Source organism: Bombina bombina, chromosome 2 (genome assembly GCF_027579735.1).
Source record: "Bombina bombina isolate aBomBom1 chromosome 2, aBomBom1.pri, whole genome shotgun sequence".
Taxonomy (NCBI): Eukaryota; Metazoa; Chordata; class Amphibia; order Anura; family Bombinatoridae; genus Bombina; species Bombina bombina.
In genome coordinates, this window is record NC_069500.1 from 907,651,049 (window position 1) to 907,677,632 (window position 26,584).

General features: G+C 39.8%; 1 protein-coding gene across 1 annotated transcript in view; it reads right to left on the reverse strand.

The window, feature by feature from the left end:
- The window catches only part of FRAS1 (Fraser extracellular matrix complex subunit 1), an 868,578-nt gene that overhangs the window by 119,555 nt on the left and 722,439 nt on the right, over positions 1–26,584 (reverse strand). Inside the window, 2 exon segments of the mRNA XM_053703296.1 lie at positions 4,982–5,133; positions 17,651–17,898. Coding sequence (XP_053559271.1) covers positions 4,982–5,133; positions 17,651–17,898 — 400 coding nt within the window.

A 26,584-nucleotide genomic window follows, 5' to 3' on the forward strand; every position in this document is an offset into this window, starting at 1 on the left:
ATGTGAAAACTGTAAGTGGATTCAAAGCAGAGCTCACAATATTCCTTCAATTTACATGACAGTCTAGAAATGAGATTCACCAGAACTGTCCTTAGAAAATATTTATGTTAGGTATAAGAAGGTTTAGCTTATAACATAAAAAGCACTACAAAGTAACAGTGCTTAAAGGGACATGAAACCCAATTTTTTTCTTTCTTTCATGATTCAGACAGAGCATACAATTTTAAACAACTTTCCAATGTACATCTATTATTTATTTTGCTTCATTCTCTTGTTATCCTTTGCTGAAAGGTTTATCTATGTAAGCTCAGGAGCAGCATAGTGGCTGCATTTTGGTGGCTGCATTTATATACCGACTGTCATTGGCTCACCCATGTGTTCAATTAGAAACCAGTAGTGCATTGCAGCTCCTTCAACAAATGATACCAACAGAATGAAACAAATTAGATAATAGAAGTAAATTAGAAAGTTGTTTAAAATTATATTCTCTGATACACTGCATATGGGAATGCACGGTGATAAGACAATTTTGGCACCAAATACAATATTGGATCAACAGAAAACTGAAAGTTTCAATTTCTCTGGAACCCACTGATGTCCTGTTCCTTACCTGGGACACCCAACATAGACAGTGTGACTCAGAACTGACAATGACTGTTTTACTTGCACGAAAATGCATTCTTCAACACTGGACTAAGAGGACAAAACCGACTATAGCACACTTTCGTAATCTTCTTCAAACGCAACTATTTATAGAACAAATAGACACTAGAGTGGACGTAGGCAACAGACTTAACCTGTTCCTAAAGAAATGGCGCAGATTAATACTAACCTTCGAATTGCAAATTCAGAGGCAGATATTATTGCTTTTTCGCCACACTGAAATATTCCTAGAAAGCTCCCTGAGGGGGGAATGGACACATATATTCCCCTTAACGGACTCATAAAGGAGAGGGAAAGACTGAGAAAGAGGAGTGTGATCTTTGTTCAGAGAGGAGCCCCTGATAGAGAGAGAGGGGGGACCTTTTTTTTTTCTTTCTCCACACTGAGCACTAACCAGAGGCGTAACAGATTATTGTGAAGAACTTTAAGTTCTAGTTTGAAAGGTGTGGGAGGGTACGGGGTTTGGTTAGTTCTAGTTGGGAAGGTTGGGAGGGGGGTTTGGGATGGGTTTATCAAATTCAAAAACTAGAGTTAACTACTGGTGAACACTGTTGAGATTTCATGTATGTTACAGACATCTAAATTGCTGTTTTGATGAGAAATGCTTAATGACTTTGTGCCCAACTGCGATTGGGCTTGACTTGTATTTAATAGATGTGAATACTGTTCTTCACCTATGTTGCTCTTAATAAAAAGAATTTAAAAAAAAAAAAATTATATTCTCTATCTGAATCATGAAAGAATTTTTTTGGGTTTCATGTCTTTTTAACTCAGGGAAGACACAGATCTTTTCACTAAACCCTGCAGGTCACCTGATCTATACTACAGCATCCTATAAGCTCTAAAATACAGCATTTCATTTGTTACCGTCTAATGCACCTTTTTTGGTTGGTGGTGGAAAGCTTCAATCACATAAAATTTCCTTTCTCTACCTCAAAAAAAATTTTTTTTTTCAATATTAAAACCATAAATGACTTTCTGCAGTTCAATGTACTTGGTGAATGAAAGATACTATACCCTCAAAGGTATTAATCTTTCCTCTATGGCAATTGAACCGATTCTTCATCTTTAAAATCGTTTTTACACTCCCCTACATAATATTGCCCTGAAAATGAATCATTTCCTTCAATAAGAGCAAAAGCTGACATAGCAGAATCAGTTACAAAATAAAATCAGGAAAGTAAACTGTAAACAGCAATAATACTATATACAATGCAATTTAAATTTGAAACACACCAGTATAATAATTAATGTAAAACTGCTGACAGTGTCTCTTTGATTGCCTTTAAATGACAATAAAAATATTAAATTCACCATTAAAACCATTAAATCAGCCTAAAATCACTTGTGTGATGTGTTATCTCCTATTTGAACCACAAATAATGTTTGCCTGAATGAATGTGAGACTTCCTAATGCTTACAGTTTGTTAACTGTGCATTTTTATAATCTACAAAATGCTCAGTGATCAACTGTAATGAAAAAATATGTTTTTCTCTAAATGACACAGGTACTTGCATTTTTTTTTTTAAAATAATCTATGTTACCATAGCAACCAGAGTTTGGGGAAATATTTCATTTCTTCTCTTATCTCTCACACAATCTGTTTAATGAACAATAAATGTGCTTCCTCAATCATATTTTGCTTTAAGCTGTTGTTATTTTAGGAAAAAGATTACATTAAAACGTCAACACTAAACTAAATACATGATGCTACTGTATTAAAGGGCCATTAAACCCAAAAATTGTCTTTCATGATTCAGATAGAGAATACAGTTTTAAACAACATTCCAAATGACTTCCATTACCTAATTTGCTGCAATCTATAAATATCATTTGTTAAAGCAATATCAGTGCACATTGGTGAGCCAATCACATGAGGCATCTATGTGCAGCCACCTATCAGAAGCTACTGAGCCTATCTAGATATGCTTTTCAGGAAAGCATATCAAGAGAATGAAGAAAATTAGATAAGAGAAGTACATTAGAAAGTTGTTTAAAATGGTATTCTCTATATGAATCATGAAAGAAAATATTTGGGTTTAATGTCCCTTTAAGCAAAAAACACATTTAAAAAAAAAAAGGCAATTGCTCCACAGTACTAAAAAGCATTATAATACAAAATAAACGACTCTATGTGGACATAGAACTTTACTTTAAATGAAACCTTCAACTTAAAATGTTTATTAAAGGGATATGAAACCCCAACATTTTCTTTTCTGATTCAGACAGAGCATTCCATTTGAAGAAAAAAAAGTTTCCAATTTACTTCTACTATCAAATATGCTTTGTTCCCATGACATTCTGTGTTGAAGAGATACCTAGGTACGCATCTGTAGCACTACATGGGAGGAAATAGTGCTGCCATCTAGTGCTCTTGCAAATTGATTACATTCTTGCAAAACTGCTGCCATATAGTGCTTCAGACACGTGCATGCTCCTGAGCTTACGTCCCTGCTTTTCAACAAAAGACACTAAGAGAACAAAGAAAATTGATTATAGAAGTAAACTAGAAAGGTTTTTAAAATTGCATGCTCTATCTGTATCATGAAATAAATATTTTGGGTTTCATGTGCCTTTAAAAACATTTCTTGTTTTGTGTAAAAATGGTGATTGACCGACGTACCCTAGAGAGGCAAAATCTGCTTTATATTTTCAGAATGATTTGCCACATTTGCAGGTTATAGAATTTGCTTTTTGGCTTCTGTAGGGAGTGTCAGCCAAGCACAATTTTACACAGGAGCAAAAGGAGTTTAATGTCCTTTCAAATATGACCTGAAAAAATAAATGTACTCATTTTCTCCATTAGCGGTAGTCTAGGGAGATGCTAAACAGTCCCAACTGTTTTTGAAGAAGCCCCAATTCTCAAAGGTGTCAATGTACATTTATTGCATGTTCGATGTTGTACTCAATACAATGAGAGCAGCACATGGGGTAAAAATAGGGTTTCCATCCTTAAAGGGACATTAAACACTTTGATATGGCACTATAAAATGATAAATCGTATATATATATATATAAAAAACTCTACAATATACTTTCATTATTTATTTTGACCCATTTTCCTGTAATTCAAATCTGAAATTGAGAACTGTCCAGTTTCTGTTAGAAATGTAAGTGCAGAAAACTTTTTCACACAGCCATTGACTGCACACTCTAGTGATCTATTTATAACTGTCCCTAATTGGCCACAGCAGAGAGGGTAACCTAAGTTACAACATGGCAGCTTCCATTGTTTTATAGACACTAAGAAGTAGATTTATCAACTGACGGGCGGACATGATCCGCTGTAGCGGATCATGTCCAACCGACATCGATAAATGCAGACAGCATACGCTGTCTGCATTTATCATTGCACAAGCATTTCTTGTGAAATGCTTGTGCAATGCCGCCCATTCACATTCGCGGCCAATCAGCCGCTAGCAGGGGGTGTCAATCATCCCGATAGTATCCAATCAGGATGATTGCTGTCTGCCATCTCAGAGGTGGTGGATGAGTTAACATTGGGGATACATTGCAGCAACTTTACAGTTATTTTGTCAATATTTAAACAACTAATAAAACTTTTAAAAAATACATCTACGTGTATGTTATTCTCCGACTAATATTTTCTTTGAATCCATCACTCTATCTAGCATTTATTTAGTGTTTAATGTTCCTTTAAAGGGACATGAAAATGTTGCATACAAAGACAATTAAAAACATATAAAAGTTTTTTTTTTAAGTTTTATATGAGAGAAAACTGGGTATCTGTCTCGGTCTGTACTATAACACATTATCAATGTCATATATCAAGTCAGATCATTGTTCATTTGAAGGTTGTGTATATTTATAAGTATATTATATATTTAATGTATTCCTGTTTTGATTATCAGTGTTTTTTAAAATGTCCTCACCAGCCCATTTAATAGCGATATTATCAGTCCAGCAGCAAATGTGCATCCTGTACGTGTATCTGAGTGTGCACAAAGTTACAGATATACCATTTAATGGCACCTGCATGGGCCAAATGATTGGCATATGACTATAAAGTATTGCTTATTTGTCTAGGTATATATTGTTGTTTCATATAGTAATATTTGTGAGATGTTCTTATCAGTTTCAAAGTGATAAAAAAAAAATCCCATTGAGGGTGCTCATGCAAAAAGGTTGGACACCTATGAGAGATATATTGCGTAGAACAACCCAGTTTATCTATAAGGTATGCATAGCATGTATATAGCAGATAATATGGTCTTTGGGCAAACAAAAGTCAAACATTGCCTAATTTCTTCTGAACTAAATCGGAACGTCAGGTAGCGTCTTAAAAGTACAACTCACTTAATATTCTGGTTGTTGATGTCTTCCATGGAGAAAAAAGAGAACTCAGATAATTCCTGTGCAGTTTGCCCTGATGCTGCTTTGGTAAGAACACCATACATTGGCAATGTGATCAACTGGATTCGGATTTTAGAATCTGGTGAGTTGGTATCCTGTACAAAGAACAATTGACAGAGAGATTAAGGAAAATAATTGGTGGTTCAAAAAGTTGAAAGTTACAAATGTGTCGATATTGTGCCCTATATGTCTTGTAATATACATTTTAATACAGTGTTGCAAAGACACTATTACTAAAACTGAATGTTTTTAAAACAGTGAAAGTAGTAAACTGGGACAATAAAACTGCAACATACTATTGCAACATATGTTGGAATATAATGTGAGTGTTAAAAAAAAAAAAAAAAATAGAAAAAAGGCTTTTTAGCCTTTTTTAAACACAGAAATTAGTCCCAGAACATAATAGGGCACAAGATTTTGATTGACAGGTAAGCCAGTACATAAAACATACTCATCAATCATGCTTCGTTAGGCTCCAAAATTGAAACCAAGTTGTTGATTTCATCAGTTATTTTGAGAAAAAAACACAATTTTTTCTCCTACTTCTGCAACAAAGTATCACAAAGTACAAGGGTATTGCCTTCTACATAGTACAATAGAGTTGTACTGCATATGCTGCAGATTACCTGAGACTGTCTGTAAATGGGTCATTGCTACAGTAAGGAGCCAATTTATTATCTGTTGGACGAACATGATACGCTGTAGCGGATCATGTCCGCCTGACATCGCTGAATGCTGTCGGCATTTAACTTTGCACAAGCAGTTCTGGTGAACTGATTGTGCAATGCCGCCCCCTGCAGATGGCCGTTAGCAGGGGGTGTCAATCAAACCGATCATATATGATCGGCAGATTTATGTCCTCAGCCTCAGAGGTCTTAAGACCGCTGCTTCTTAACTTCTGTTTCCGCGTGGAAACAGGTATTTGGCCCATGATAAATCGGCCCCTATGATAACTGCTTGCGAAATGATAAATGCCAACAGCGTCGATGTCTGGAGAACATGATCGATACAGCGGATAATTTCCGCCAGACACATTTAATAAATCGGCCCCCAAGTCTCAATTCTCACCTTAGTCTAGTGTCTGGCCCAGAAAGAGACCAGAACCATGAATCCCACCTGGGTTTTCGGGGGGGGGGTTCTGCGATAGTAAAGCCCTAACTGTCACTAATATGACAGTTTTAAAGGGACATTCTTACCTATAAATGTCATGTTCTGCTTCAAATTAGAGCACATAATATTTGCATAACAAAGTCCCTTTAAATGTTTGTAAAACATTTTTGCAAATGCATATTTAAACCCTGTTTTGCATACAAATTTAACACACATTTGTTTATATATATATATACTGTATATATTATGCATGCATAATGCATAAACAAATTGACTTAATATCCTTTAATATGTTTGTTTAATTTAGGACACAAATAACAGCACACACGCATTTCTAATCCAACCATCTGTATTCATTAAATAATAATAAAAAATAGTATTGAATATTCATTAAAATACATCTGACCTGGTGCCCATATTGAGCCTTCATTTTTTGTAATGTAAACAGTTATGGCTATCTCAGTTTTATCAGGATTTTTCTTTGTGAGCTTTGTGTGTGTGGGAGGCCAGAGTTGCATTAGACAGATTTACAACCATAGATCACATTGCCATTGATAATCTGTCTGTTTACAATTTAGAACTGCTCTATTGATCCAGACTCACAATTTGTAGCACTTTATGTTCTATCTTGGTTTTTTTTTACCCTTTAATTCTAATAACAGACACAACTCATGTCTGTCAAATAAAAATATGTTATGAATATTTTTATTTTTTTTAACTATGACACATTGTTTATCATTAGCTGTAAAATAAAGTTTTATGTGTTTAAACATATTGGACTAGATTAAGAGTGAAGCACAATATTGTGGTTATGCGAGCGAGATATTTCTGCTTCACTCAGTAATACCAGTACACGTAAAGGTGCGCTGGTATTACAAGCGAAGTGCAATACCAATGTGAGCTCACGTTCACAATTCCTGGAAGCCTTGCGCTTATGAGAGAGCGGGCTTCCATAAGGCTCCAATGGGAGCCTCGTTCTCATGCCGGCAAACGCGGCAAAACAGCTGGCGCAGCGCAGGAGGCAATTTGTGTAGCGTTTGGCAGCAAAATAAAAAATATATATGTATATGAATATATATTTATGTGTTTATATCTGTATATACACTTGTTAACACATAAATATATATGCATATAAGCATATACATATATATTTATGTGTTTATATGTGTATATACACTTGTTAACACATAAATATATATATGCATATAAGCATATACATATATATTTATGTGTTTATATGTGTATATACACTTGTTAACACATAAATATATATGCATATAATCATATATCAATATATATTTATGTGTTTATATGTGTATATACACTTGTTAACACATAAATATATATGCATATAAGCATATACATATATATTTATGTGTTTATATCTGTATACACTTGTTAACACATAAATATATATGCATATAAGCATATACATATATATTTATGTGTTTATATCTGTATATACACTTGTTAACACATAAATATATATGCATATAAGCATATACATATATATTTATGTGTTTATATGTGTATATACACTTGTTAACACATAAATATATATGCATATAAGCATATACATATATATTTATGTGTTTATATGTGTATATACACTTGTTAACACATAAATATATATGCATATAAGCATATACATATATATTTATGTGTTTATATCTGTATATACACTTGTTAACACATAAATATATATGCATATAAGCATATACATATATATTTATGTGTTTATATCTGTATACACTTGTTAACACATAAATATATATGCATATAAGCATATACATATATATTTAAAGTGAAAGCACAGTCCCTCACTTAGACATCAATGCAAAGGCACTTTTGGTGCCGTTTTTTTCTAGCCCGCCACATCCCCTCACTCTAACCCCTTATAACTGCTTCATACAGTTTTTTAAATAAAAATAAAGATGCTAATATTTTTTTTTATTATTTGCACAGTACTATCCTCTTTATTTTAGGGCAAATGGTGCACAAAGTGAAACAGTGAGCACTTGAAATGGCTGGTTATTTAACGTGTACTCATAAACTGGCGAATTTGCCCCTTTACGGGCACACGTTAAAAACAGAATTTATGCTTACCTGATAAATTACTTTCTCCAACGGTGTGTCCGGTCCACGGCGTCATCCTTACTTGTGGGATATTCTCTTCCCCAACAGGAAATGGCAAAGAGCCCAGCAAAGCTGGTCACATGATCCCCCCTAGGCTCCGCCTTCCCCAGTCATTCGACCGACGTAAAGGAGGAATATGCATAGGAGAAATCATATGATACCGTGGTGACTGTAGTTAGAGAAAATAAATCATCAGACCTGATTAAAAAACCAGGGCGGGCCGTGGACCGGACACACCGTTGGAGAAAGTAATTTATCAGGTAAGCATAAATTCTGTTTTCTCCAACATAGGTGTGTCCGGTCCACGGCGTCATCCTTACTTGTGGGAACCAATACCAAAGCTTTAGGACACGGATGATGGGAGGGAACAAATCAGGTCGCCTAGATGGAAGGCACCACGGCTTGCAAAACCTTTCTCCCAAAAATAGCCTCAGATGAAGCAAAAGTATCAAATTTGTAGAATTTGGTAAAAGTGTGCAGTGAAGACCAAGTCGCTGCCTTACATATCTGATCAACAGAAGCCTCGTTCTTGAAGGCCCATGTGGAAGCCACAGCCCTAGTGGAGTGAGCTGTGATTCTTTCAGGAGGCTGCCGTCCGGCAGTCTCATAAGCCAATCGGATAATGCTTTTAAGCCAGAAAGAGAGAGAGGTAGAAGTTGCTTTTTGACCTCTCCTTTTACCAGAATAAACAACAAACAAAGAAGATGTTTGTCTGAAATCCTTAGTAGCTGCTAAGTAAAATTTGAGAGCACGAACTACATCCAAGTTGTGCAACAAACGTTCCTTCTTTGAAACTGGATTAGGACACAAAGAAGGCACGACTATCTCCTGGTTAATATTTTTATTAGAAACAACTTTCGGAAGAAAACCAGGTTTAGTACGCAAAACCACCTTATCTGCATGGAACACCAGATATGGAGGAGAACACTGCAGAGCAGATAACTCTGAAACTCTTCTTGCAGAAGAGATTGCAACCAAAAACAAAACTTTCCAAGATAATAACTTTATATCAACGGAATGTAGGGGTTCAAACGGAACCCCCTGAAGAACTGAAAGAACTAAATTGAGACTCCAGGGAGGAGTCAAAGGTTTGTAAACAGGCTTGATTCTAACCAGAGCCTGAACAAAAGCTTGAACGTCTGGCACAGCCGCCAGCTTTTTGTGAAGTAAAACAGATAAAGCAGAAATCTGTCCCTTCAAAGAACTTGCAGATAATCCTTTCTCCAAACCTTCTTGAAGAAAGGATAGAATCCTAGGAATTTTTATCTTGTTCCATGGGAATCCTTTGGATTCACACCAACAGATATATCTTTTCCATATTTTATGGTAGATTTTTCTAGTTACAGGCTTTCTAGCCTGAACAAGAGTATCAATGACAGAATCTGAGAACCCTCGCTTTGATAAAATCAAGCGTTCAATCTCCAAGCAGTCAGTTGGAGTGAGGCCAGATTCGGATGTTCGAACGGACCTTGAACAAGAAGGTCCTGTCTCAGAGGTAGCTTCCATGGTGGAGCCGATGACATATTCACCAGGTCTGCATACCAAGTCCTGCGTGGCCACGCAGGAGCTATCAAGATCACCGATACCCTCTCCTGTTTGATCCTGGCTACCAGCCTGGGAATGAGAGGAAACGGTGGGAACACATAAGCTAGGTTGAAGGTCCAAGGTGCTACTAGTGCATCCACTAGAGCCGCCTTGGGATCCCTGGATCTGGACCCGTAGTAAGGAACCTTGAAGTTCTGGCGAGACGCCATCAGATCCATGTCTGGGATGCCCCATAATTGAGTTATTTGGGCAAAGATTTCCGGATGGAGTTCCCACTCCCCCGGATGAAATGTCTGACGACTCAGAAAATCCGCTTCCCAATTTTCTACTCCTGGGATGTGGATTGCAGACAAGTGGCAGGAGTGAGTCTCCGCCCATTGAATTATTTTGGTCACTTCTACCATCGCCAGGGAACTCCTTGTTCCCCCCTGATGGTTGATATACGCAACAGTCGTCATGTTGTCTGATTGAAACCTTATGAATTTGGCCTTTGCAAGCTGAGGCCAAGCCTTGAGAGCATTGAATATCGCTCTCAGTTCCAGAATGTTTATCGGTAGAAGAGATTCTTCCCGAGACCAAAGACCCTGAGCTTTCAGGGGTTCCCAGACCGCGCCCCAGCCCACCAGACTGGCGTCGGTCGTGACAATGACCCACTCTGGTCTGCGGAAGCTCATCCCTTGTGACAGGTTGTCCAGGGTCAGCCACCAACGGAGTGAATCTCTGGTCCTCTGATCTACTTGTATCGTTGGAGACAAGTCTGTATAATCCCCATTCCACTGTCTGAGCATGCACAGTTGTAATGGTCTTAGATGAATTCGCGCAAAAGGAACTATGTCCATTGCCGCAACCATCAAACCTATTACTTCCATGCACTGCGCTATGGAAGGAAGAAGAACAGAATGAAGTACTTGACAAGAGTTTAGAAGTTTTGATTTTCTGGCTTCTGTCAGAAAAATCTTCATTTCTAAGGAGTCTATTATTGTTCCCAAGAAGGGGACTCTTGTTGACGGAGATAGAGAACTTTTCTCTACGTTCACTTTCCACCCGTGAGATCTGAGAAAGGCTAGGACAATGTCCGTATGAGCCTTTGCTTGTGGCAGGGACGACGCTTGAATCAGAATGTCGTCCAAGTAAGGTACCACTGCAATGCCCCTCGGTCTTAGCACCGCTAGAAGGAACCCTAGTACCTTTGTGAAAATTCTTGGGGCAGTGGCTAATCCGAATGGAAGTGCCACGAACTGGTAATGTTTGTCCAGAAAGGCGAACCTTAGGAACTGATGATGTTCCTTGTGGATAGGAATATGTAGATACGCATCCTTTAAATCCACCGTGGTCATGAATTGACCTTCCTGGATGGTAGGAAGAATTGTTCGAATGGTTTCCATCTTGAACGATGGAACCCTGAGAAATTTGTTTAAGATCTTGAGATCCAAGATTGGTCTGAATGTTCCCTCTTTTTTGGGAACTATGAACAGATTGGAGTAGAATCCCATCGCTTGTTCCTTTAATGGAACAGGATGAATCACTCCCATTTTTAACAGGTCTTCTACACAATGTAAGAATGCCTGTTTTTTTATGTGGTCTGAAGACAATTGAGACCTGTGGAATCTTCCCCTTGGGGGTAGCTCCTTGAATTCCAGAAGATAACCTTGGGAGACTATTTCTAGGGCCCAAGGATCCAGAACATCTCTTGCCCATGCCTGAGCGAAGAGAGAAAGTCTGCCCCCCACCAGATCCGGTCCCGGATCGGGGGCCAACATCTCATGCTGTCTTTGTAGCAGTAGCAGGTTTCTTGGCCTGCTTACCTTTGTTCCAGCCTTGCATTGGCCTCCAGGCTGGCTTGGCTTGAGACGTATTACCCTCTTGCTTAGAGGGTGTAGAACTTGAGGCTGGTCCGTTTCTACGAAAAGGACGAAAATTAGGCTTATTTTTAGCCTTGAAAGACCTATCCTGAGGAATGGCATGGCCCTTTCCCCCAGTGATATCTGAAATAATCTCTTTCAAGTCAGGGCCAAACAGCGTTTTCCCCTTGAAAGGAATATTAAGCAATTTGTTCTTGGATGACGCATCCGCTGACCAAGACTTTAGCCATAGCGCTCTGCGCGCCACAATAGCAAACCCTGAATTTTTCGCCGCTAATCTAGCTAATTGCAGGGTAGCGTCTAGAGTAAAAGAATTAGCCAATTTAAGAGCACGAATTCTGTCCATAATCTCCTCATAAGAGGTATCTTTATCTAGCGACTTTTCTAGTTCATCAAACCAGAAAGACGCTGCTGTAGTAACAGGAACAATGCATGAAATTGGCTGTAGAAGGTAACCTTGCTGAACAAACATCTTTTTAAGCAAACCTTCTAACTTTTTATCCATAGGATCTTTGAAAGCACAACTATCTTCTATAGGGATAGTGGTGCGTTTGTTTAAAGTAGAGACCGCCCCCTCGACCTTAGGGACTGTCTGCCATAAGTCCTTTCTGGGGTCGACTATAGGAAACAATTTCTTAAATATAGGGGGAGGGACAAAAGGTATGCCGGGCCTTTCCCATTCTTTGTTTACAATATCCGCCACCCGCTTGGGTATAGGAAAAGCTTCGGGGGGCACCAGGACCTCTAGGAACTTGTCCATCTTACATAATTTCTCTGGAACGACCAAATTGTCACAATCATCCAGAGTAGATAACACCTCCTTAAGCAGAGCGCGGAGATGTTCCAATTTAAATTTGAACGTAATAACATCAGGTTCAGCTTGTTGAGAAATTTTTCCTGAATCTGAAATTTCTCCCTCAGACAAAACCTCCCTAGCCCCTTCAGACTGGTGTAAGGGCATGTCAGAACCATTATCATCTGCGCCCTCATGCTCTACAGTATCTAAAACAGAGCAGTCGCGCTATCGCTGATAAGTGGGCATTTTGGCTAAAATGTTTTTAATAGAATTATCCATTACAGCCGTTAATTGTTGCATAGTAAGAAGAATAGGCGCACTAGATGTACTAGGGGCCTCTTGTGTGGGCAAGACTGGTGTAGACACATAAGGGGATGATGCAGTACCATGCTTACTCCCCTCACTAGAGGAATCATCTTGGGCATCATTTTCACTATCACATGCATCACATCTATTTAAATGAGAAGGAACTTTGGCTTCCTGACATACAGAACATAGTCTATCTGATGGTACAGACATGTTAAACAGGCATAAACTTGATAACAAAGTACAAAAAACGTTTTAAAATAAAACCGTTACTGTCACTTTAAATTTTAAACTGAACACACTTTATTACTGAATATGCGAAAAAGTATGAAGGAATTGTCCAAAATTCACCAAAATTTCACCACAGTGTCATAAAGCCTTGAAAGTATTGCACACCAAATTTGAAAGTTTTAACTCTTAAAATAACGGAACCGGAGCCGTTTTTACATTTAACCCCTATACAGTCCCTGGTATCTGCTTTGCTGAGACCCAACCAAGCCCAGAGGGGAATACGATACCAAATGACGCCTTCAGCACGCTTTTTCAGTGTATCAGAGCTCCTCACACATGCATCTGCATGCTTTGACTCCCAAAAACAACTGCGCATTAGTGGCGCGAAACTGAGGCTCTGCCTAAGACTAGAGAAGGCCCCCAGTGAAAAAGGTGTCCAATACAGTGCCTGCCGTTTTTATTATCAAAATTCCCAGATAAAAACAACTCCTCAGAGTAATAAACCATTAAACATGCTTATAAAACAAACGTTTTAGCCCAGAAATATGTCTACCAGTCTTTAAAGCCCTTGTGAAGCCCTTTATAAATTGTTATTAAAATGGCTTACCGGATCCCATAGGGAAAATGACAGCTTCCAGCATTACCAAGTCTTGTTAGAAATGTGTCATACTTCAAGCAGTAAAAGTCTGCACACTGTTCCCCCCAACTGAAGTTACTTCATCTCAACAGTCCTGTGTGGAAACAGCCATCGATTTTAGTAACGGTTGCTAAAATCATCTTCCTCTTACAAACAGAAATCTTCATCTCCTTTCTGTTTCAGAGTAAATAGTACATACCAGCACTATTTTAAAATAACAAACTCTTGATTGAAGCAATAAAACTACATTTAAACACCAAAAAACTCTAAGCCATCTCCGTGGAGATGTTGCCTGTACAACGGCAAAGAGAATGACTGGGGAAGGCGGAGCCTAGGGGGGATCATGTGACCAGCTTTGCTGGGCTCTTTGCCATTTCCTGTTGGGGAAGAGAATATCCCACAAGTAAGGATGACGCCGTGGACCGGACACACCTATGTTGGAGAAATAGTGTTCCACTCGTAATCTAGCCCCTTATGAGACTTGAAACCCACCATTTCTCTTTCATGATTCAGATACAGCATACGATTTTAAACAACTTTCTAATTTATTTCTGTTATCAATTGTGTGCCATTCTTTTGGTATCCTTTATTGAAGGAGCAGCAGTGCACTACTGGGAGCTAGCTAAACACACCAGTAAGCCAATGATAAGAGGTATATATGTATATACCCAAATTTCAGACTATAGTTACAACTTCTCTTGATCTAGTTTTTAACATAAATGAACCTTTGCTATTAGCCTTGTCAAAACCTTTACAATAATTTAATCAATATGGAAAAACAGGGGAAAAACCCTCCTATACATGATGTACATTTGAAGAGGGTTTATAAATATAAGGTAAAAAAAAAAAAGAAGAGTGCAGACTAGAGTGAGTGATCTCTAAAAGCCACCTTCAGCGCACTCTCGCTCGCTCGCTCCCACTGGATTGACTGCTGCCTATAAGGCCTTTTTTTAAAGCGTCAAAACAGGGAGAGATAAACAGAACAATAAGGAATGTTTGAGTTTAGCATCACCAATGATGGTGGATATTGATATGTACTTTATTAAACAATTACTCCATTTGTATTACAATTGTTCTCAAATATTCTACAAATAATTAAAGGTTACAAACTGGGAAAGCCAATCTGGGTCCTGGCAAATCAAGCTCCTAGTACAAATATCCCCCTCTCAAAAACCCCCAACAAAAAACACACACACACACACACACACATATATATATATATATATAAAACACATTTTTATTTATAATTAATACACATTTATTTATTTAATTTATGTAATGCTGATTCTTTTCTATGTCTCTTTTTTTTACTTGTGAATATATATATATATACACACAGGTAGCCCTCAGTTTATGCTGGGGTTAGGTTCCAGAAGGAATGGTTGTAAGTCGAAACCGTTGTAAATTGAAACCCAGTTTATAATGTAAGTCAATGGGAAGTGAGGGAGATAGGTTCCAGGCCCCTTTCAAAATTGTCATAAGTAACCCCTAATACATTATATTTAAGGCTTTGTAATGAAGACTTTAAATGCTAAACATAATTATAAACCTAATAAAATAATCACACAACACAGAATATATAATTAAACTAAGTTAAATGAACAAAAACATTTGCTAAACAGCATTATAAACCTAATAAAATAATCACACAACACAGACTTCACTTGCATTTTTCTGCAAACAGTTCTTTCTATGCATTCCAATCTGGACTGATTTATAGACAGGAAGATCTTGTTCCTTTGAAATCTGCTTGATAGCTCAGGTCTGATTAAACTGATTAATTTCAGCTTGCTTGGCTTTGCTGCAACACAAGCGGACAGCTCCACCTACTGGCTATTTTAATAAATGCACTGCTTCTCAATGCTTTTCAATAGCAGTCACATGACTGGAAAAAAAGGTTGTTATTCTGAAACTGTGTAAATTGAACCGTTGTAAAACGAGGGCCACCTGTATATATATATATATATATATATATATATATATATATATATATATATATATATTGTCACAGTGTGTCTATAAGGGTAGCAGTGGGAAGGTATTTAGGACCCAGAATCCTTCATTGTCTCTGTCCACTCATCTCCCTAATAAATAAATTAGTAGCAGCTAAATTCTCAGGCTTCTAATTCCTAGGCAGAGAATGTTTGTTTTACCTGCTGAGGGCATGACAGCAGTGAGAAAGGCTGGTGAAAACTGTTATACTGTTTATTAGGTTATTCTACTGGTTAGTTAGGATTGCTACTTGTTTAGTTAGTGCTCTAAACAAGCTAGGCTTTTGTTTGTAGTTGTTTTTGAAATCACCTGTGAATGTGATTTAAAGCCAAGTGTAGCATGTGTTTATTTTTGGAATAAGAACGGCTCTTTTCTGCAATTTCAAGTCTGCAAATGTTTATACCCAAGAGGACCGTGTTGTTTTTGCCTGAAAACAGGTATCCATGTGATTACAGTATCCCATTATATATATATATATATATATATATATATATATACAGTATATAATGCAATCTTCACTATATATATATATATATATATATATATACACACAGACATTGCCAAAAATATTGTCACCCCTGCATTTCTGTCAGATAATGCACCACTTCGCCCAGAAAATTGTTGCAATTACAAATGTTTAGGCATTCTCAAGTTTATTTCTTTTGTTTGTATTGGTATGACACAAAAAATGGAGAAAAAAAGCCAAATCTGACACATTCCACGCAAAACTCCAAAAATGTACTGGAAAAAATGTAATATTTGGTAGCAAAAAATAACTGAAATCAATCGCTTCCTGTAACCATCAATGAGTCTCTTACACCTCTCTACTGTAATTTTGGACCACTCTTCTTTCGCCAACTGCTTCAGGTGTCTCAGATTGGAAGGGTTCTTTTTCCTAAATGCTGTTTTGAGATCTCTCCACAGGTGCTCTATGGGATTGAGATCTGGACTCTTTTCTGACACTTGGCCCTACATTGCACCACAGAATTCTTTGGTAGTCTTCAGATTCCATAATTCCATGCACACAGTCAAGACATCCAGTGCCTGAGGCAGCAAAGCAACCTCCAAACATCAGGTAACCTCCACCATGTTTGACTGTAGGGATTGTATTCTTTTCTTTAAAAGACTAATTTATTGTTCATAAAACAGTAGAATGATGGGCTTTGCCAAAAAGCTGTAATGTTGTTTTGTCTGTCCACAGCACATTCTCCCAAAAGGATTTTGGCTTCCTTATGTTTCAGAGTCAGCAGTGGGGTCGTTCTGGGTCTCCTACCATAACGCCCCTTTTCATTCAGATGGCAACATATAGTGTGAGCTGACACATTTGTACCCTGTGCCTAAAGGTCAGCTTGAATTTGTCTGGAAGTTAATCAAGGTTCTTTATCCACCATTCGAACAATCTTTCGTTGCAATCTTTGATAATTTTTTCTCTTTCGTCCACGTCCAGGGAGATTAGCTACAGTGCCATGGGCTGTAAACATTAAGATCTCTGGAGATGGACTTGAGATTGTCCATGCGTTTCCACAATTTTTGTTCTCAAATCCTCAGACAATTCTTTGCTGCTCTTTCTCTTCTCCTTGCTCAGTGTGGCACACAACAGAAAGGTGAATTTTTCACCATTGCTTGTGTGATTTCTATAGTGTCAACACCTGTTAATTGATACAGGTGAGTTTAATTATAAAGTACAGGAGCATCACAAACTTGGAATGCAATTATTTCTTACAATTTTGAGAAGGTGCCCAAAATTTTGTCCAGTCCATTTTTAGAGTTTTGCGTGGAATGTTTCAGATTTTGCTTTTGTTCCTCCACTTTTTTTGCGTCATACCAATACAAACAAAAGAGATAAACATAAGAATGCGTAAACATTTGTAATTGCAACAATTTTCTGGGCAAAGTGGTGCGTTATATGACAGAAATGCAGGGGTGACAATATTGTTGGCCATGTCTGTGTGTATATATATATATATATTTAAAAGCAACAAAACTCAATGACTTACCATGTAAGCAAGATGTGACCTTGTTACAACGACAGAGCTTCTACTTGTTACAGTCATTGCCAACAATGAGCCAGGAACAAGCCGCGGACCGTTATCATTTGCCAGTGACACCACCACTTTCACAACAGTCGTGCTGGTAGCAATGCCATCTGTCACTGCAATCTCCATGCTGTCCTCAGATATGGTGGAACCATCATGAACATAATATATTGCATTCCTGTTGGCATCTTCATACGTGAAAGTATCACCTTCCAAGACACACAGAATAATAAGCAAATTATCTCCCAAAGTGTACTTTTTAATATATTTTAGGCCAATAGAATTTATTTGTTGTTAATTTTACAGTTAAAAAGACTACTAATAACATATGTCAGACGTTTCAGTTGTAATAGTTCAATATAATAGCAAAATAGTCTTCATTACGGAAGAATAAATGTTGTGACATTCAAATGATAAAATACATATTCTCCTTGATATTTGTTCTACCAATTAAGGGCCAGATTACAAATAGCTTGAGCACGCTACCATTAGCTTGCAACTTTGATATTATAAGTCCATGGTAAAACACGTAAATCAGATAAGGGTTAGCGTGGCCAACTTCGCTTGAACTCAACCATTAATTTCACTGGATATCAGAACCTTGCTAAATTGCACTGGTATTACAAGTTGAAAGTTATAGTTTGCACTCGAGCAAAAAGCCAAAACTGAGCTAGAATATTTAGTGCAACTTCAGACCTGAAGTAAAGTGCAAGGGTTAATTTTTTTTCACAAAACACATTTTAAAAAAAGAAAATTTAAGCTTACCTGATAAATTTCTTTCTTTCTTGACACAATAAGTCCACGGATCATCTAATTACTATTGGGAATCTTTCCTGCCCAGCAGGAGGCAGCAAAGAGCACCACAGCAAAGCTGTTAAATATCACCTCCCTTCCCTCCCACCCCAGTCATTCGACCTAAGTAAAGGGAAGAAAGGAAGCAACAAGGTGCAGAGGTGTCTGAAGTTTATAACAAACCAACATCCTGTCTTAGAACAGGGCGGGCCGTGGACTCATCGTGTCAAGAAAGAAATACATTTATCAGGTAAGCATACATTTTCTTTTCTTTCTAATGACACGATGAGTCCACAGATCATCTAATTACTATTGGGAATCAATACCCAAGCTAGAGTACACAGATGATACAGGAGGGACAAGACAGGGAACCTAAACGGAAGGCACCACTGCTTGAAGAACCTTTCTCCCAAAAGCGGCCTCAGCCGAGGCAAGTGTGTCAAATTTCTAGAATTTTGAAAAAGTGTGAAGAGAGGACCAAGTTGCGGCCTTGCAAATCTGATCTACAGAAGCTTCCTTTTTGAATGCCCATGAGGAAGAAACAGCCCTCGTGGAATGAGCCGTAACCCTTTCTGGGGGTTGCTGTCCAACAGTTTCATAGGCAAAACATATGATACTCTTCAGCCAAAAAGAAAGAGAAGTAGCTGTAGCTTTCTGTCCCTTACGTTTTCCTGAGAAAACCACAAGCAAGTCAGAAGACTGACGAAAATCTTTAGTCGCCTGTAAGTAAAGTTTTAGAGTACGTACCACGTCTAAATTGTGCAGAAGCCGTTCCTTCTGAGAAGAAGGATTAGGACACAAAGAAGGAACAACAATCTCCTGATTAAAGTTCCAGTTGGAAACTACTTTAGGAAGAAAACCTACCTTTGTAAGTAAAACTACCTTATCTACGAGCAGGTGAAATAGCCACGAGAAACAAAACTTTCCAAGATAACAACTTAATATCGAAGGAATGCATGGGCTCAAACGGAGCCCCTTGAAGAACCTTAAGAACTAAATTAAGACTCCAAGGAGGAGTAACTGGTTTGAACACAGTCCTGATCCTGACCAAGGCCTGACAAAACGATTGCACATCTGGAATGTCTGCCAGATGTTTATGTAGCAAAATAGACAAGGCAGATATTTGACCCTTTAGGGAACTAGCCGATAATCCTAGAACCTGATAAACTGGACCGAGGCTAACTGAGGCCAGGCCAGAAGAGCATTGAAGATCGCTCTCAGCTCCAGAATGTTTATAGGCAGTCCAAACTCTTTGAGCCCCAGACTGCTCCCCATCCTAGAAGGCTGGTGTCTGTTGTCATAATCACCCAGTAAGGTCTGCGAAAGCAGGTTCCCTGGGAGAAATGATCCTGAGACAACCACCATTGAAGAGAATCCCTTGTCTCCTGCTCCAGTAGTATTCGTGGAGACAAATCCGCATAATCTCCGTTCCATTGACTGAGCATGTTTAACTGCAGAGGTCTGAGGTGGAAACGAGCGAACGGGATAATGTCCATTGCCGCCACCATCATCCAGATTACCTCCATGCACTGAGCCACTGATGGCCGAAGAGTGGACTGAAGCGCTAGGCATGAATAGAAAATCTTTGATTTCCTGACTTCTGTCAGAAAAATCTTCATTGAATCTATTATGGTTCCCAAGAAAGTTACCCTTGTATTTGGAACTAAAGAGCTCTAATTCCAAATTTACCTTCCATCCGTGAGATAGCAGGAAGGATAACAACATTTCCGTGTGTGACCTTGCTAGTTGAAAGGATTGCGCCTGGACCAGGATATCGTCCAGATAGGGCGCCACTGAAGAACCACGAATTGGAAGTGTTTGTCTAGAAAAGCAAACCTTAGAAACTTGTGATGATCCCTGTGAATGGGAACATGCAGGTACGCAACCTTTAAATCCACTGTTGTGATAAATTGACCCTCTTGGATCAAAGGAAGAATGGAACGAATAGTTTTCATCTTGAAGGATGGTACTCTGAGGAATTTGTTTAGGCTCTTGAGATCTAAAATTGGCCTGAAGGTTCCCTCCTTTTTGGGAACCACGAACAGATTGGAATAAAACCCCAGACCCCGTTCCTGCATTGGAACAGGAACTATTACTCCCAGGTCGGAGAGGTCCCGTACACAGTGTAAGAATGCCTCTCTTTTTGTATGGTCTACAGATAACCTTGAAAGCAGAAACTTGCCTCTGGGAGGAAAACTTTTGAACTCTAGTTTGTATCCTTGGGACACTATGTCCACTGCCCAGGGATCCTGAACATCTCAAACCCAAGCCTGAGCGAAGAAGGAAAGGCTGCCCCCTACAAGATCCGGTCCCGGATCAGGGGCAGGCCCTTCATGCTGTCTTTGATTCAACAGCAGGCTTCTTGGATTGTTTTCCCTTGTTCCAAGACTGATTGGGTCTCCAGGAAGGTTTAGACTGTTCCTGCTTGGAAGAGGAAGCGGAAGAATTTCCCTTGAAATTTCGAAAGGAACGAAAATTACTCTGACGTCCCTTTTGCTTGTTTCTCTTATCCTGAGGGAGAAGATGCCCCTTTCCTCCCGTAATACCAGAGATTATTTCCGTCAAGCCCAGTCCAAACAAGGTCTTCTCTTTGTAAGGAATCGCTAAAAGTTTAGACTTAGATGACACATCCGCAGACCAAGGCTTTAACCATAAGGCTCTGCGGGCTAGAACGGCAAAGCCTGAAATCTTTGCTCCCAGGTTGATAACCTGTAGGGAAGCATCAGTAATAAAGGAATTAGCCAACTTAAGGGCTTTTATCCTATCCTGAATCTCATCAAGGGGAGTGTCTGTTCTAATAGCATCAGACAACGCATCAAACCAATATGCCGCCGCACTAGTGACGGTAGCAATGCACACAGCTGGTTGCCATTGTAAACCTTGGTGTACATACAACTTTTTGAGTAACCCCTCTAATTTGTTGTCCATAGGATCTTTAAAGGCACAACTATCCTCTATGGGGATAGTAGTTCTCTTGGCCAGAGTGGAAACAGCTCCTTCCACCTGTTTGCCAAGCCTCCTTGACAGAGTCAGCTATGGGAAACATCTTTTTAAATATAGGAGATGGAGAAAAACAGAATTTATGTTTACCTGATAAATTACTTTCTCCAACGGTGTGTCCGGTCCACGGCGTCATCCTTACTTGTGGGATATTCTCTTCCCCAACAGGAAATGGCAAAGAGCCCAGCAAAGCTGGTCACATGATCCCTCCTAGGCTCCGCCTACCCCAGTCATTCGACCGACGTTAAGGAGGAATATTTGCATAGGAGAAACCATATGATACCGTGGTGACTGTAGTTAAAGAAAATAAATTATCAGACCTGATTAAAAAACCAGGGCGGGCCGTGGACCGGACACACCGTTGGAGAAAGTAATTTATCAGGTAAACATAAATTCTGTTTTCTCCAACATAGGTGTGTCCGGTCCACGGCGTCATCCTTACTTGTGGGAACCAATACCAAAGCTTTAGGACACGGATGAAGGGAGGGAGCAAATCAGGTCACCTAAATGGAAGGCACCACGGCTTGCAAAACCTTTCTCCCAAAAATAGCCTCAGAAGAAGCAAAAGTATCAAACTTGTAAAATTTGGTAAAAGTGTGCAGTGAAGACCAAGTCGCTGCCCTACATATCTGATCAACAGAAGCCTCGTTCTTGAAGGCCCATGTGGAAGCCACAGCCCTAGTGGAAGGAGCTGTGATCCTTTCAGGAGGCTGCCGTCCGGCAGTCTCGTAAGCCAATCTGATGATGCTTTTAATCCAAAAAGAGAGAGAGGTAGAAGTTGCTTTTTGACCTCTCCTTTTACCAGAATAAACAACAAACAAGGAAGATGTTTGTCTAAAATCCTTTGTAGCATCTAAATAGAATTTTAGAGCGCGAACAACATCCAAATTGTGCAACAAACGTTCCTTCTTCGAAACTGGTTTCGGACACAGAGAAGGCACGACTATCTCCTGGTTAATGTTTTTGTTAGAAACAACTTTTGGAAGAAAACCAGGTTAGTACGTAAAACCACCTTATCTGCATGGAACACCAGATAAGGAGGAGAACACTGCAGAGCAGATAATTCTGAAACTCTTCTAGCAGAAGAAATTGCAACCAAAAACAAAACTTTCCAAGATAATAACTTAATATCAACGGAATGTAAGGGTTCAAACGGAACCCCCTGAAGAACTGAAAGAACTAAGTTGAGACTCCAAGGAGGAGTCAAAGGTTTGTAAACAGGCTTGATTCTAACCAGAGCCTGAACAAAGGCTTGAACATCTGGCACAGCTGCCAGCTTTTTGTGAAGTAACACAGACAAGGCAGAAATCTGTCCCATCAAGGAACTTGCAGATAATCCTTTTTCCAATCCTTCTCGAAGGAAGGATAGACTCTTAGGAATCTTAACCTTGTCCCAAGGGAATCCTTTAGATTCACACCAACAGATATATTTTTTCCAAATTTTGTGGTAAATTTTTCTAGTTACAGGCTTTCTGGCCTGAACAAGAGTATCAATAACAGAATCTGAGAACCCTCGCTTTGATAAGATCAAGCGTTCAATCTCCAAGCAGTCAGCTGGAGTGGGACCAGATTCGGATGTTCGAACGGACCTTGAACAAGAAGGTCTCGTCTCAAAGGTAGCTTCCATGGTGGAGCCGATGACATATTCACCAGATCTGCATACCAAGTCCTGCGTGGCCACGCAGGAGCTATCAAGATCACCGACGCCCTCTCCTGATTGATCCTGGCTACCAGCCTGGGGATGAGAGGAAACGGCGGGAATACATAGGCTAGTTTGAAGGTCCAAGGTGCTACTAGTGCATCTACTAGAGTCGCCTTGGGATCCCTGGATCTGGACCCGTAGCAAGGAACCTTGAAGTTCTGACGAGAGGCCATCAGATCCATGTCTGGAATGCCCCACAGTTGAGTGATTTGGGCAAAGATTTCCGGATGGAGGTCCCACTCCCCCGGATGCAATGTCTGACGACTCAGAAAATCCACTTCCCAATTTTCCACTCCTGGGATGTGGATTGCAGACAGGTGGCAGGAGCGAGTCTCCGCCCATTGAATGATTCTGGTCACTTCTTCCATCGCCAGGGAACTCCTTGTTCCCCCCTGATGGTTGATGTACGCAACAGTCGTCATGTTGTCTGATTGAAACCGTATGAACTTGGCCCTCGCTAGCTGAGGCCAAGCCTTGAGAGCATTGAATATCGCTCTCAGTTCCAGAATATTTATCGGTAGAAGAGATTCTTCCCGAGACCAAAGACCCTGAGCTTTCAGGGATCCCCAGACCGCGCCCCAGCCCATCAGACTGGCGTCGGTCGTGACAATGACCCACTCTGGTCTGCGGGAGGTCACCCCTTGTGACAGGTTGTCCAGGGACAGCCACCAACGGAGTGAGTCTCTGGTCCTCTGATTTACTTGTATCTTCGGAGACAAGTCTGTATAGTCCCCATTCCACTGACTGAGCATACACAGTTGTAATGGTCTTAGATGAATGCGCGCAAAAGGAACTATGTCCATTGCCGCTACCATCAAACCTATCACTTCCATGCACTGCGCTATGAAGGAAGAGGAATGGAATGAAGTATCCAACAAGAGTTTAGAAGTTTTGTTTTTCTGGTCTCTGTCAGAAAAATCCTCATTTCTAAGGAGTCTATTATTGTTCCCAAGAAGGGAACTCTTGTCGACGGAGATAGAGAACTCTTTTCCACGTTCACTTTCCATCCGTGAGATCTGAGAAAGGCCAGGACTATGTCCATGTGAGCCTTTGCTTGAGGAAGGGACGACGCTTGAATCAGAATGTCGTCCAAGTAAGGTACTACAGCAATGCCCCTTGGTCTTAGCACCGCCAGAAGGGACCCTAGTACCTTTGAGAAAATCCTTGGAGCAGTGGCTAATCCGAAAGGAAGCGCCACGGACTGGTAATGCTTGTCCAGGAATGCGAACCTTAGGAACCGATGATGTTCCTTGTGGACAGGAATATGTAGATACGCATCCTTTAAATCCACCGTGGTCAAGAATTGACCTTCCTGGATGGAAGGATTGTTCGAATGGTTTCCATTTTGGACGATGGAACCTTGAGAAACTTGTTTAGGATCTTGAGATCTAAGATTGGTCTGAACGTTCCCTCTTTTTTGGGAACTACGAACAGATTGGAGTAGAACCCCATCCCTCGTTCTCTTAATGGAACAGGATGAATCACTTCCAGAAGATAACCTTGGGAGACTATTTCTAGCGCCCAAGGATCCAGAACATCTCTTGCCCAAGCCTGAGTGAAGAGAGAGAGTCTGCCCCCCACCAAATCCGGTCCCGGATCGGGGGCCCGCATCTCATGCTGTCTTGGGAGCAGTGGCAGGTTTCTTGGCCTGCTTTCCTTTGTTCCAGCCTTGAATAGGTCTCCAGGCTGGATTGGCTTGAGAAGTATTACCCTCCTGCTTAGAGGACGTAGCACTTGGGGCTGGTCCGTTTCTGCGAAAGGGACGAAAATTAGGTTTATTTTTGGCCTTGAAAGACCTATCCTGAGGAAGGGCGTGGCCCTTGCCCCCAGTGATATCAGAGATAATCTCTTTCAAGTCAGGGCCAAACAGTGTTTTCCCCTTGAAAGGAATGTCAAGCAATTTGTTCTTGGAAGACGCATCCGCTGACCAAGATTTTAACCAAAGCGCTCTGCGCGCCACAATAGCAAACCCAGAATTTTTCGCCGCTAACCTAGCCAATTGCAAGGTGGCGTCTAGGGTGAAAGAATTAGCCAATTTAAGAGCACGAATTCTGTCCATAATCTCCTCATAAGAAGAAGAATTACTAATAATCGCCTTTTCTAGCTCATCGAACCAGAAACACGCGGCTGTAGTGACAGGGACAATGCATGCAATTGGTTGTAGAAGGTAACCTTGCTGAACAAACATCTTTTTTAGCAAACCTTCTAATTTTTTATCCATAGGATCTTGGAAAGCACAACTATCTTCTATGGGTATAGTGGCACGCTTGTTTAGAGTAGAAACCGCCCCCTCGACCTTGGGGACTGTCTGCCATAAGTCCTTTCTGAGGTCGACTATAGGAAACAATTTTTTAAATATGGGGGGAGGTACGAAAGGTATACCGGGCCTGTCCCATTCTTTATTAACAATGTACGCCACCCGCTTGGATATAGGAAAAGCTTCGGGGGGCCCCGGGGCCTCTAGGAACTTGTCCATTTTACATAGTGTTTCTGGAATGACCAGATAATCACAATCATCCAAATTGGATAACACCTCCTTAAGCAGAGCGCGGAGATGTTCCAACTTAAATTTAAAAGTAATCACATCAGGTTCAGCTTGTTGAGAAATTTTTCCTGAATCTGAAATTTCTCCCTCAGACAAAACCTCCCTGGCCCCCTCAGACTGGTGTAGGGGCCCTTCAGAAACAATATCATCAGCGTCCTCATGCTCTTCAGTATTTTCTAAAACAGAGCAGTCGCGCTTTCGCTGATAAGTGGGCATATTGGCTAAAATGTTTTTGATAGAATTATCCATTACAGCCGTTAATTGTTGCATAGTAAGGAGTATTGGCGCGCTAGATGTACTAGGGGCCTCCTGTATGGGCAAGACTGGTGTAGACGAAGGAGGGGATGATGCAGTACCATGCTTACTCCCCTCACTTGAGGAATCATCTTGGGCATCATTTTTACTTAAATTTTTATGACATAAATCACATCTATTTAAATGAGAAGGAACCTTGGCTTCCCCACAGTCAGAACACAATCTATCTGGTAGTTCAGACATGTTAAACAGGCATAAACTTGATAACAAAGCACAAAAAACGTTTTAAAATAAAACAGTTACTGTCACTTTAAATTTTAAACTGAACACACTTTATTACTGCAATTGCGAAAAAGTATGAAGGAATTATTCAAAATTCACCAAAATTTCACCACAGTGTCTTAAAGCCTTAAAATTATTGCACACCAAATTTGGAAGCTTTAACCCTTAAAATAACGGAACCGGAGCCGTTTTTATATTTAACCCCTTTACAGTCCCTGGAATCTGCTTTGCTGAGACCCAACCAAGCCCAAAGGGGAATACGATACCAAATGATGCCTTCAGAAAGACTTTTCTATGTATCAGAGCTCCACACACATGC